We start from the raw sequence: 12,226 nt of genomic DNA on the forward strand, positions 1-12,226 counted from the left end.
CAATCATCCCTAAATGGCAAATTTGTAAATTTGCTCATGGATGACTGATGCTCATAATGACACCCTTCCCCTTACACCACCTGCGTCACACCATACATGGGACATGAAATATGTCTTTTCTATGGAGAGTTTATGGCCTCATACATATAACCACAGCCCATTTTGGTTCGGGTTTGTACAAATGTGCAGGTTCATTTTGAGTGGAAGAGGTCTTTACTCCGGTCTTGAGCAGTAATAAACGCAGGCTTCACTTGCTACCAATCGGCTCATGTGCTGATCTAAATTAGAATTGTTGATCCTCGGTGGAAGTCTGCAGCCTCTTTTTAGTCAACCATTCAGGTCACACACAAAACCGTAACAAAGCTGCCCCCACTCGCCACCAATAGCATCTAAGTAAATTGTGCTTATGGTGTACAACAACAACCCCCCCCCCCCCATTGAGGCCTATTGCACCACCTGTGTCACACCAAACATGGACATGAAGTACTGCATGTTTATTTAAAAATTGCCATTGCCTCTTTTTCTTGTTTTAGTTTTGTCTGAAAGTATACTTTTAAAGTGCGTGTTTGTTGATGGCCATAAAAGGCCACCAATCATCCTGAATTTGATCAATGCAAATGTGCTCATGGACTCTCTCGCCACCTGTGTCACACCAAACATTAGAATAATGCAGTAATAATAATAAATAATGACCAAAAGCTTCACCAGGCACTTCCTGCGCTGCTGGACATTTTCCCTCCTCGTCAGCTGCTCTGCAAATGATTGACCGACGGAGCGGGGCCCCTCCACCCGGCCTCCTCCACCTCCACACCTGGAGGGGCTCAAACGTCAAAGCGTCCCCGGGAATGACGCACCGCAGTTCGGCCCCGAGAGTCATCGCCCGTCGCTGGGTGCTGCTGGCCGCATGGCTCGGCGCTTGCCCGGCGTGCGCCTCCGCCAAGTCCGGCGCGGGCATTCGGACGTGGGCGCGCTTCAATAAGCTCCCTTACCCGGGCGACAAGGCCTTTCTGCACGGCACCTTCCCGCCGGGCTTCATGTGGGCGGTTGGCACCGCCGCCTACCAAGTGGAAGGCGCCTTCGACAAGGACGGCAAGGGTCCGTCCATCTGGGACACGTTCACGCGGGACGGCAACCGCATGGCGACGGGGGACGTGGGCAGCGACAGTTACCACAACGCCGCGGCCGACGTGCGCGCTATTCGCCAGCTGGGCGTCAGCCACTACCGCTTCTCGCTGTCGTGGCCGCGTATCTTCCCCAACGGAACGCGCGGTAGCCTCAACGAAGCGGGCGTGCGCTACTACCGCGGACTGTTGGCCCGGCTCAAGGAGGCTCGCGTGGAGCCGGTGGTGACCCTTTACCACTGGGACCTGCCCGACGCGCTGCAGCAGCGGCTGGGCGGGTGGAGCAACCTGGACATGGTGGAGGTGTTCCGAGACTACGCCGACTACTGCTTCCGGGCGTTCGGCGACGACGTCCGCTGGTGGATCACGATCGACAACCCGTTCGTGGTGGCTCGACACGGCTACGGCACCGGGGTGGTTGCCCCGGGCGTCAAGGGTGACCCAGACCTGCCCTACAGGGTGGCCCACGTGCTTCTCAAGGTCAGACGTCACACTTTTGAATTTGTTACGATGATTTATATCGACGAATTTGTAATGGGACGAACGAAATAGTTTAAATTGACCTAATTATATACATTTGCTGTTTTGAGTTGGAGACCTCGTATGAAACTAACCTTTATTTGAAACACTACCTCATTGCGGAATCTCTACGTTTAAATCCTGAATTGATGCCTTAACTCAGTCTTTGATTCCAATTTTGAAACTCGTACCATGGTTTGAAAGTTGAAACTGTAATCTGGTTTTGAAACCGCAAACCAATCAAGACCTAATTTGAAACCTTTACCATTCTTTTGAACCCCCAACCCTGTTTGACAACTTTAATTTTAAACCGTAATCTATGTTGAAGCACTCATTTGAACCCAAACCCATTTTTTTTTACCCCTCTTTTAACAACATGAAACCGTGCCATTGTTTGAAACCCTAGCATTGTCTTGACATTTTAACACAAAACCATCATTTGGAATCCTGAGTAATAAAACCACAATCTTGAAACACTGATCCAGGCTTCAAACAGTGATTTGAAAGGAGAGCGATTTTTAAACGCAGATAAGAGACCCTAACCTAGTCCTGAAACCCTCATTTTAAAACCTGAAACCTGTTTGAAACTCAAGTCCAGGCTTAAAACCCTGTCTTGATACCATTATTCAAACTTGAGACCCTACCCAGTCTGACAGCTTTACTTTAAAACCCTACCGTTGTGTGTCGTGGAGGCTCACGCGGCGGCATGGCACACGTACGACCGCAACTACCGGCGGTGGCAAGGTGGCCGCGTGTCCATAGCGCTGGCGTCCCACTGGGTGCGTCCAAGGCGGATGCGCGCGGAGAGCCTGCGAGAGTGCCAGTGCTCACTGGAGCACGTGCTGGGCTGGTTCGCCGGGCCGCTGTTCGGCGACGGCGACTACCCGGCCTGCATGAAGGCCCGCCTGGGCGCCAGGTTGCCGGCCCTGGGCGACGATGAGCGCCGACGCCTCCGGGGCACGGCAGACTTCTTCGCGCTTTCTCACGGCGCCACCCTCAGCTTCCAGCTCGTCAACGACAGCCTCAAGTTCGGCCAGCAGGAGGAATTAGACCTGCGAATGCTCCTCTACTGGGTCAGCGCCGAGTACAACTGGCCCGACATCTTCGTGGTGCAGAGCGGATGGTAACAGATAAGACAGAGCGATAGATAAGGGCAAAAATTAAATTAACGTCACGTGTTCCACACGTGTGTTCAGGTTCGTATCAAGCAGCACCAAGACTCAGGACCCCAAGCACATGTACTACTTGAAGAGGTTCATCGCGGAGGCTCTCAAATGTGAGTGACAGCGCGCGCCGCGTCTTGCGTGTCTCATGATCACACACATGTGGCTGGTGGCGGCCCGCAGCCATCGCCGTGGACGGCGTGAAGGTGGTGGGCTACACGGCGTGGTCGCTGATGGACGGCTTCGAGTGGCACCGTGAGTGCAGCATCAGGCGGGGACTTTACTACGTCGACTTCAATACGCCCGACATGAAGCGAGAGCCCAAGACCTCGGCCACCTTCTACAAGTAAGTGTGTGTGTGTGTGTGTGTGTGTGTGTGTGTGTGTCAGAGCTTGGCACGGCAGATGTGCTGAGTCATCATCGTTTCTTTTGGTCAGCACTACATTTCATTAAACATTCACATTCTCGTTCATGACCTTCTTCAGTTTTGTGTCATGTGTGTTGCGTTTGTCTACTAAGTGACATCTGTTGTATTGTTCTCGTTAGCATTGATGTTAGTCAATTGCCAATAGAAACGTGATCCAGAGAAACGGGTTTCCGGAGCTTCCGGAGAACCAACCTGCTCAAGGAGTTTTCCCGTGTGACTTTGCTTGGGGGGTCTCCGCCAATTCCATCCAGGTCAGTGGGGGCACTCAAAGGTTCATCATTTCCTGAATCAGCGTTGAACATTAACTTTTGTTCGTTGTATTTGGCAAGGCAGGCGTGTTTTGTTTTTATTGGGAAATACAACGTCATTTTCTGATAGTCCTTTTTGTTTTTACTTCAATTATACTGTGTTTTATGAGAAACACACCTATTTGCTGTTTTTATGCTCAAGTCAAAGGCCCGTGTAATATGAAAGTAGTGCTTTGGCACCACCTTGGTCCAGCCGTTACCACTGCCTAGTAGAGAAATTGCTTGGCCGCCATCTTTAGCATCTATAGGCAGGTATACAGGTACACCTTTTTAAGGGGTGATTTTCAGAATTTGCCACAGGGCTCCATCCCCATCCCCTGCAATTTGTGCATGCCTGTTCCTCCTGCATTTATGGGACAGGTGGAAAGCTCTCCCAGTCAGTTTGCGGACCCCAATGTGTACGTGTGGAACATGGACAATGGTGAGCTGACCCGCCTGGAAGGCCAAGTGGCGCCACCTACACACCGCAACGCGCACTGCGCCGACTACGTTAGCATCAGACAGCAGGTGATGCGCAGCTGTGTACTCTATAACAAGAAGCTTTAGCGCCCATTGACGACAAAAGAGATTGGTTCACTTCTCCTGTCCCATGTAAATCCGCTTCAATTCCAAGCGCCGACTCTCAGTTCCAAATACGCATCCGTGTTTCACGCCGGCGCCATCTACGAAAAGCGCGCGCGTGTGACGTCACATTTACTGCTTGCTAACTGCTCGTTGTATCAGGTGGATGAAATCCAGGCAGTGGGTGTGAGCCACTTCCACTTCTCCCTCAACTGGTCTGCGCTGGTGCCGGCGGGCGATGTCGCGCGGCCCAACGCCACCCTCCTGGGTTACTACCGCTGCTTCAGCCACCAGCTGCTGCGCGCCAACGTCACGCCCGTGGTCACCCTGTGGCACCACACACGCCAAGGCAGCAGTCTACCGGCGCCCCTCGACAGCCCCAACAGGTGGCTGAATAGGTACCAGACGAGTTCCCCTGATGCAGCACTGTTGGAAGAGATGTGAAAGTCCTGCGCTTCACATGACATCGGATCAAGGATATGAGTTGATGATTGTCGTGTTCCGCTCAGGGAGACTCTGGACTTTTTTGCCGACTACGCGCGCTTGTGCTTCCGCGAGCTGGGCGAGCACGTGAAGATGTGGATCACGCTCAACGAGCCCAACGATGATATGGTGAGCTACCAGGAAGCTCATCAGATGCTGCGAGCCCACGCGCTTGCCTGGCGCGCCTACGACCGAGAATTCAGGCCCACTCAGGGTGGTCAGGTCAGTGCCTCGGCCAGGCCCGTCCAGGCACGTAACGTTCCAGTCTTCACATGCGTGTCGTTGTCAGGTGTCTCTTGCCCTGCACATGGACTGGGTGGAACCAGCCTTCTCCTTCAGCCGCGAGGACGTGGAGCCTGCCAAGAGGGTTCTAGACTTCCGGGTGGGATGGTTTGCCGAGCCGATCTTTGGAAGCGGAGATTATCCCATGGGAATGAGGAGCTGGCTGCGACAACTCAACTCACTCGAGTAAACGTTCAATGCAAATCGGCCTACACTGCGAAGAGAAGGGTGTGATGGGCACGTTTATGATGAGGCGACACCCCAAAAGAATTTTGAGAAGCGATGACTGAAAAGACACATGAAGTCCGCCAGGCCATTTGAGGCTCATTTTCAAGGACAAACTTGAGATTTTGATACCAAATTTGAATCTTGTAATGTCGACGGACAGTGCAATGCAAAGACTTGAGTTTGGTGGTTCTGTTGCAGACTTCCGGTGTTCAACAAAGACGATCGTCAGCTGGTGAAGGGCACGTATGACTTCTTTGCCATCAGTCACTTCAGCACAGAACTGGTGACGCACGCCAAGGAGGACCCGTAAGGGCAAACGTGCCGCCGTTTGACCGGCATGCCGCTGCCCGCCGCGTGATGGCCGTCTGCCGCGTCCGCAGGTACACGTACATGTCCGAGCTGGAAGTGCAGCACATGGTCGACACCACGTGGATCAAGTCGCCCCGCCCCGTGGTACCGTGGGGCCTGAGGAAGGCGCTGAACTGGGTGAGGCGACCCCTCTTTGACCCCCACCACGGTCTTTAATTGGGCCGGCCGAGCGTTTACATGATTGATGCCTTAGAGTCCACTTTTTTGCCTGATCCTGAATGAAATTGCAGGTCAAGGAGCACTACCCGCGCGTGCCCGTCTACGTGATGGCCAACGGCGTGCAGGAGGACCCGGCCCGCTTCAAGGATAGCCTGAGGGTCTTCTACGTGTACAACTACATCAACGAGGCACTCAAAGGTGACGTCGCAGACCGTCTAATGATTACACTGGACTGAGGTCGCTGACCGCAGATGCAAACATAAACACGTTGACGTCAGAGTCGTTGAACTCTGGTCAGCCGCACTCAACCTGAGCGAGTGAGCCACGGGGGTATCTTCATTTCTCCAGTTTGACGACACGAAAGGGAGTTTTTCCGGCATAATTAGGTCTTTACATTACATGGGAGCTAAATTGAGTTATATGGAAATTTTTTGCATTTTGTTGGGAAATTGCAGTCTTACTGTGGTAAAATAAATTGCTGCTTTGACATGAAGTCATTCACAACCAGCTCAGGTAAAAAATTTTTTTAAAAAGGACCTTTGACATCCATAGCTGTCAAAATACGTTAAATGATACTTGACTATCACGGGTGCGGTACGACGACGATTATTTGTGGGATATTCGGCTCATTAATTGTGCATCCCTCACAAATATTTGAGGATAAATGTGGACTGATTTTGCCGGCAGCGTTCACCCTGGACGGCGTGAATTTGAAGGGCTACTTCGCGTACGCCCTGAGCGACCAGCGCGACCCGGGCTTCGGCCTGTACGGCCACGTGCACGAGGAGGCGGTGGTGAAGGCGTCGCTGGCCAATTATCGTAACATCATCCGCCACAACGGCTTCCCTGTGCAGGGGGCGCCCGCCCAGCGGTGCCCCCTCGCCGACCAGCCCTGCCCGGGCTGTCAGGCTCTGGCCAAGCGGCCCGTGGTGGGCTTCCTGACGCTGCTGGGCTCAGCCACGCTTATCACGCTGGCTCTCGTTGTCTACTACGCCTCCAGGAGGCACAAAGATGCTTACTGATGACGGATCGTATAACGTGTGTTTTGCATTTAGTAGCTTCTAGAAGCACTTTTTTTTGTTTTTGTGACCAAAAATTTATTGCAGTAATGTTCTTGTGTTCTCATGCACTTTTCATTAAGCCCGTTTCCACCAAGCACTTCACTTTACCAATTTTTGGTAGCCTACAGTTGGGGGTAAATGTCACTCACCTCCGGTTACATGAACAAGAGCTGAAAAATACCGTAGAGTACTGAAATAATTGATGACCAATTTGTACCACTTTACGGTACCCCAAAAAGCGGCAAACAAAATCCAAGAAAAAAAAAAGTCAGAATTAATTTTCAAGAATAAAACATTATTTTTTGGGGTTGTACTAAAGAAGTGACAATGACTTGCAGTGACATGCAAAGTTACAAATAAGTTACTGCTTTTTTTTTGTATCCTTTCCCATTTATTTGAACTCACTTTCATCATCAAGGTCAATCGCTCCCAGTTAAATTTGCACAACCACAACGTGGAGCGTGTACACTGTCCCGGGTGCTCGGAGGGAAAACGTGATTAGCATAACTAGCTAATGAGCAATGGTGATTGTTTGTCATCTGTTGTGTATTTGTGTCAAGGTAAATAAAAAGTCCAAAGAAGGTCAATAACGACAAGTCCTTTTAACGTTGACAGCGTCCACCCATCAGAACATCATGCCGTCGAGGCCGTCCTCCATGAACTTCTTGTAGACGGCCATGAACTTGGCGGTGAAGGCCTCCAGGTGGTAGATGGCTTTGTTGCCCAGCTGCAGCCGGTGCTCGTAGTACGCCGCCATGTGCGCCACCTCCGGCTTCAGGTGCCCGTCGCAGTTGTTCAGAAGCTCCCTCACCAAACCCTGCGAAGGACCAGGAAGAGCTTGTTAGGGTCAGGGTTCATTATTTATTCATTTTAAAGACAAATGTTTGCATGTGAAGCTCTGGCGGGGGACGGATATAAATGTGGTGGGCCTTCAGTTTGAAATTCCGCGATGCGCCCTCGGCTTTCTGGCCAATTTAGGCAAAAATTCCAAAGGCGCACATAAGAAAAACATGCTTTTTCTTGTGTGTGTACGTGTGGTACCGACCTTCATGATGATGTCAGCAGGGATGCAGTGAGTCAGCAGCTCGTACAAACGACCCCGCACCTCCAACAATCTGCTCCAAACGGGATGAATGTTGAACTTTGGATTGTTTACGAAATGACTTCAACATTTAGTCTTTCGTCTATCCCTCCAGTGGCCAAATCTAGTTGTCTGTGACTTAGCAGCCCAAGACAGCAATAGGCAGCCTTTCATTACGGAAAAAGATGTGCATTAAAATTTAATTCGGTAACAAAATAACCGGGCTTTATCATATCACCTTTTGCTATAAAATGTTGGGGTTTGTCATGCTAGACGGCTAGTTTTTTTTTTAACTCATTCAGTACCAGCCAATTCTGGACCAAGTCTGAAAAGACGTTTAAAAACGTCTTTGGGAGTGAATGAGTTAAAGACCATCGGAGGGGCAGCATGTTTCATAGTTTAAAAAAATGTCCGCCACCTGCAGCCCGCCCTACCTCTGCGGAGTCTGCTGGCTAACAATGCAGTTGGCAGTTTCCCGGAGAAACACCTCCCAATCGGGTTCTGTGACGTCCTGGTCCGGCGAGAAGGGGTACCTGAGTATCATATGTTGCAGACATGTTAGACACATCATGTAAAATAATATATGACTTACAGAGTCAGACACGTAAGACACAAAAGGATAAATATGAGACAAATGGCGTCAAAAAAATAATAAATAGAAGGGCAATCATTTGTGTGACTCACTGCTGCACCCTGCAGGCCTCGCACATCAGCAGCGCTTTGCGGAGGTTGCGCCCGGACTTGTCGCTGATCCGCTTGGCCAACTCGGGAGGCAGGAGGAGACCTTCTTTCTTACACACTGACGTGAGGACGTTACACACCTGAGGGCAAACACACAAAGTCAACCCCGCCTGTTAACTCTGAGGGGGTAACAATGTACGAGAAGGCGTCAGTTACTCGCGTAGTTTCTTATTTGCGAAGCTATCCCGAATCAGAAAGCGCATGTATGACACAGACTCTGTCTCCGTGTTGTTACCTCCTCCGTACTGGGCAGCGGAACGCGAATGGCCAAGCAGCGGCTGCGTATTGGCCCGATGACCTTGGAGGTGGAGGTTGAGCAGAGCACCAGGCGGCAGGTGGCCATGTATTTCTCCATGGTGCGCCGCAAAGCGTGCTGGGCGTCCTTGGTCAAGCGGTCCACCTCGGTGAGCAGCACCACTTGGTGAACAAAAAAAAAAAAAAAAAGCAGCAGAAGAAGACGTCAAATGCATTGCGGGAGTCGAGCAATGCCTGAGAGTCTCACCTTTGAACTCTCGCTGCGTGCTGACTTGGATCTGCTGAGACTGAGCCATGGTCTTGATCAGCTCCTGGATCACCACGCGGTCCTGGTTACCCGCATCGCTGTATGACCATTAACACGTAAGTCTCAGGGTGATACAAGTGTAAGCTTACACAAGCTATACTCAATTTTACATTGTAGCAATGTGATGGCATGAAAATGTAGACTCACATTGTTACAAAAATGTGAGAGATGCACTCACTTTTGTGATCTACTGTAAAAGTAATCGATTACCTGGGGTTGACTTCCAAGTGGTAGTTGCTGGCGATGGTGTTGATCTCAATCTTCTTCTTGGAGGGAGCCTAAAACCAAGAACAACCTGCAAAGGTGAGCTCGCACTCTTGGATGTTTTCTTCGGGGACGGACATAATTAAAATTTTTAAAAATTGGATTGATTGATCTCACCACAATGGTCTGGTGCTCGATGCGAAGCTTCTCCACGCCGGCGCCGTAGAGCTCCCTGAGCAGACACATGATTCGAGTTTTCTTGCCCGCGCCCGAAGGACCATACACCAGCAAGTGCGGGAAGTCGCCACATTGAACCTAAAAAAAAAACCCCACACACGTACCGTACAGTTTGTGCTGAAAAATAACAGTCATAACACTGTTCTAAAGCGTCCGATTGTGTGGAATTATCTTAGCAGCTAAGCTATTACGATAAACGTCTAATTTGTGTTAATCTATACGCCACTCTCACCAGGTTCTTGAGTTGAGATGCTTGCTCTTTGTGGTAGTCGAGTTTACCGAGGGACGCGGGTCGGTATTTGTCCACCCACAAGCTCATTTTCGTGCGACGTTGGCGGATGCGCTTCTTTGACAGCAAATTGAAAAGTCTTCCCGCGGAATGTTTTGTTGTCCACGCCGCGACTTCCGCTTCTGCTACGGAAATCCAGAAGAGTCAAATTGGAATCACAACACGCCAGACGTAAATTACTTTTGCTATATCGGTAAATGTATAAATGAGTACAAGATACAGAACAATACGCGTGGTGTTATGGAACAGTAGTAAATTCCGTTGTGGTGCCACACAAGGAAGTATTTGTTTCAATTTTGGCTTTCTTGATGTATATAATCATGCCCCCGCCCCAGGTCGCAGAGACTTAAATGCAGTTGTGGACAGCAGGGGTCAGCACTGTATTTTAAAAAGAGTGGCCAACTTAATTCTTCGCTTTTCGCCGTTCCGGACGATGATTGCAGCTCATACGCGGAAATCGATTTCTTCTGGCGAATCTTTCATCTATCTTGGGGAACAAAAATGAACACATGCATGGCTATCAGGCGTCACGTGCAAAGTGGCAAAGCGTAAAGCGCTACAGTTTTCCCTGTGATGCTAAGATACGGAAAGTATGTCACCAGGATGTTTGGAAAACAAATGAAAACTCCTATATTTGTGATGAATGGTTATTCTCCATTATTCTCTCTGATGTAATTAAGAAACAATGTATGAAAATCAATAGACAAGGCACATGGGTTAGTATAGCTGCGTATAATGTTACGTGACTTGCAATAATAGAAAATATACTTTTTCGGAGTGAAACTGCAGCTTCGTTTTTTGATTAACACTAGGGCCGTCTACACTACTGTATTTTAATATTGGTCAATATACTCATAATTATTTTTTCAGTGTTTGCTGTAAAAACTAGAACAAGCAAGAATACTATATTTCTAAGTTGTCGAATACAAGAGGCAGCAGTAGCAGAAATCAAAGTTTGGTTTATCCTTATCGGTTCACTTGAGATTAAAAGATGACCTTCAAGAGAACCTTGTTAATATTTCAACGTCATCCTCTCACACTGAAAGAAGTGTGTGTTAGGGTGTGAGTGTGTGTGAGTGCACTGCAACTAAAAGCCATGTCCCTGCATCTTCCCTGAGAGTAAAAATAGCCCCCCCAGAAGCTACATGCAGCATGTGTGCAGGAATGTGAGCAGCACACAGGAAATATCTGTCCTGTTGTGACCCAAAGTGGTCAACATGATGACTTTGGGAAATGAGGAGGCACAAGAAAAGGGGAGTGTTTATATTTATACGATGCGTGTGTGTCCACAAAGGGCGTCTGTGTGACGCTATCAGCCTCTGGGAGTCCCCAATTGGACCAAACAAAGCAGAGTGTTCATTTCCTGAACAAACGCCTCACAGTGCGCCACCTTTGGGTGGAGCGCCTTCAAATTCATAGCGCTCCGTTCCTTCAGACTGTTGCCCTTTAGCATGGATCCTCTGTTTTATGATAACACTAATGCTATTCATTATAATTATAACTATGACTGCTCTCAGTCAGCACACACGGTAATCCACAAAGGTCGAGACAACTGGACTCTTCTGGTTTGTTAAACGTGTTGGGTTTATTCTTGTTTTGTGTAAAAAAGGACTTATTAGGCCATATTTGTCAGTCAGAAGCACGAAGAAAGTAATTTATGGAAAGAAAAGAGAAAAGTAAGAAATCATCTACACGTCACATGAATTATTTATTTTTCTCCCAGTGATGTGTAAGTGTCAGCAGAGAGCGCTGTGGTCAGGCGTGCAGTCGATTGCGTTGTCAAGGTGGTTGTCAACGTGATTAATTAAAAGTCATGGTTAGCATGTTTTCCTCGTTCTTGAACCGTGCACGTCTGTTATCCACGCAAAGGCTAAGAACCACGGCGCGCCGCTCAAACCGCGTCCTTTTAAAGGTTTGTTGCGCATTTTTCTTGACTCGTTTATGCTGAGCTCGTCAATGTGCGAACCTCAGCTCGCTCTTAAATTGACCGCGCGCCACACCGGGAAGCCTCATAAAATTCTATTAATTGTGTTCGGCTCAAGGCCAGCGACTAGTTGGCCGGGGGAGCTATTTTAGCTGCGCGTTTCACATACTCGTTTAGTTCAATGTGAACTTCGTGGTTGTGATGGGTGAGAACTTGATTTGTAATGAGACACAAAATGGCTCCAAGTCTGCCATTTTGGTAGAAAGCTGCCATTTTAGCATCAACAACTAAATTGGCACCTCACGGTAAGTAAACGTCTTCGAAATTCAGCCCCCAAAGGCAGTTTCATTTGACAACATGAAATTTTTGTCGAAGTGTCCACCATGAGTAGACTCACACACACACGCACACAAAAAGTGTGCTTTTGCATTTCCCATTTTAATTTAAAGAAGCCCCGTTTTTGTCATTTTTTGGGGGATGGACAGCGCCAAATGCCTCCCACTTGTG

The 12,226-nt window shown here is 49.1% G+C and overlaps 2 protein-coding genes across 3 annotated transcripts; one reads left to right on the forward strand and one right to left on the reverse strand.

Moving 5' to 3' along the window:
- Positions 1–526: 526 nt before the first annotated feature.
- kl (klotho) lies at positions 527–6,786 on the forward strand. 2 transcript variants are annotated; one of them, XM_086130326.1, is made up of 13 exons: positions 527–1,601; positions 2,333–2,763; positions 2,837–2,916; positions 2,987–3,149; positions 3,376–3,481; positions 3,899–4,045; positions 4,262–4,497; positions 4,609–4,711; positions 4,872–5,050; positions 5,291–5,398; positions 5,473–5,578; positions 5,692–5,818; positions 6,308–6,786. In XM_086130326.1, the coding sequence occupies exons 1-13, from the start codon at positions 759–761 to the stop codon at positions 6,640–6,642; spliced, it is 2,964 nt and encodes a 987-aa protein (XP_085986452.1). In that variant the 5' UTR covers positions 527–758; the 3' UTR covers positions 6,643–6,786. The 2 variants fall into 2 exon arrangements, with proteins under 2 accessions (XP_085986452.1, XP_085986451.1); XM_086130325.1 differs by having other exon boundaries at positions 530–1,601; positions 4,609–4,804.
- On the reverse strand, positions 6,692–9,875 carry rfc3 (replication factor C (activator 1) 3). The gene is made up of 9 exons (XM_086130327.1): positions 9,739–9,875; positions 9,447–9,584; positions 9,276–9,343; positions 9,006–9,103; positions 8,739–8,920; positions 8,447–8,583; positions 8,197–8,295; positions 7,727–7,796; positions 6,692–7,498 (listed from the first exon to the last, which is right to left on the reverse strand). Exons 1-9 carry the CDS (start codon positions 9,823–9,825, stop codon positions 7,307–7,309), a joined length of 1,071 nt encoding a protein of 356 aa, XP_085986453.1. The 5' UTR covers positions 9,826–9,875; the 3' UTR covers positions 6,692–7,306.
- Positions 9,876–12,226: the final 2,351 nt, after the last annotated feature.

This window comes from Hippocampus guttulatus, chromosome 15, assembly GCF_054856545.1.
Source record: "Hippocampus guttulatus isolate MCC_2025c chromosome 15, RoL_Hgut_1.0, whole genome shotgun sequence".
Classification (NCBI taxonomy): Eukaryota; Metazoa; Chordata; class Actinopteri; order Syngnathiformes; family Syngnathidae; genus Hippocampus; species Hippocampus guttulatus.

Excerpts from the sequence above, each read along its gene's own strand:
- kl (XM_086130325.1), top strand. The coding sequence starts at position 759 with ATGATTGACCGACGGAGCGGGGCCCCTCCACCCGGCCTCCTCCACCTC. Across the intron at positions 1,602-2,332 it reads TGGCCCACGTGCTTCTCAAG|GCTCACGCGGCGGCATGGCA; the intron begins GTCAGACGTCAC and ends TGTGTCGTGGAG. Across the intron at positions 3,482-3,898 it reads TCTCCGCCAATTCCATCCAG|GTGGAAAGCTCTCCCAGTCA; the intron begins GTCAGTGGGGGC and ends TTTATGGGACAG.
- rfc3 (XM_086130327.1), bottom strand. The coding sequence starts at position 9,825 with ATGAGCTTGTGGGTGGACAAATACCGACCCGCGTCCCTCGGTAAACTC. Across the intron at positions 9,344-9,446 it reads TCGAGCACCAGACCATTGTG|GCTCCCTCCAAGAAGAAGAT; the intron begins GTGAGATCAATC and ends TCTTGGTTTTAG. Across the intron at positions 8,296-8,446 it reads GAGGCCTGCAGGGTGCAGCA|GTACCCCTTCTCGCCGGACC; the intron begins GTGAGTCACACA and ends TATGATACTCAG.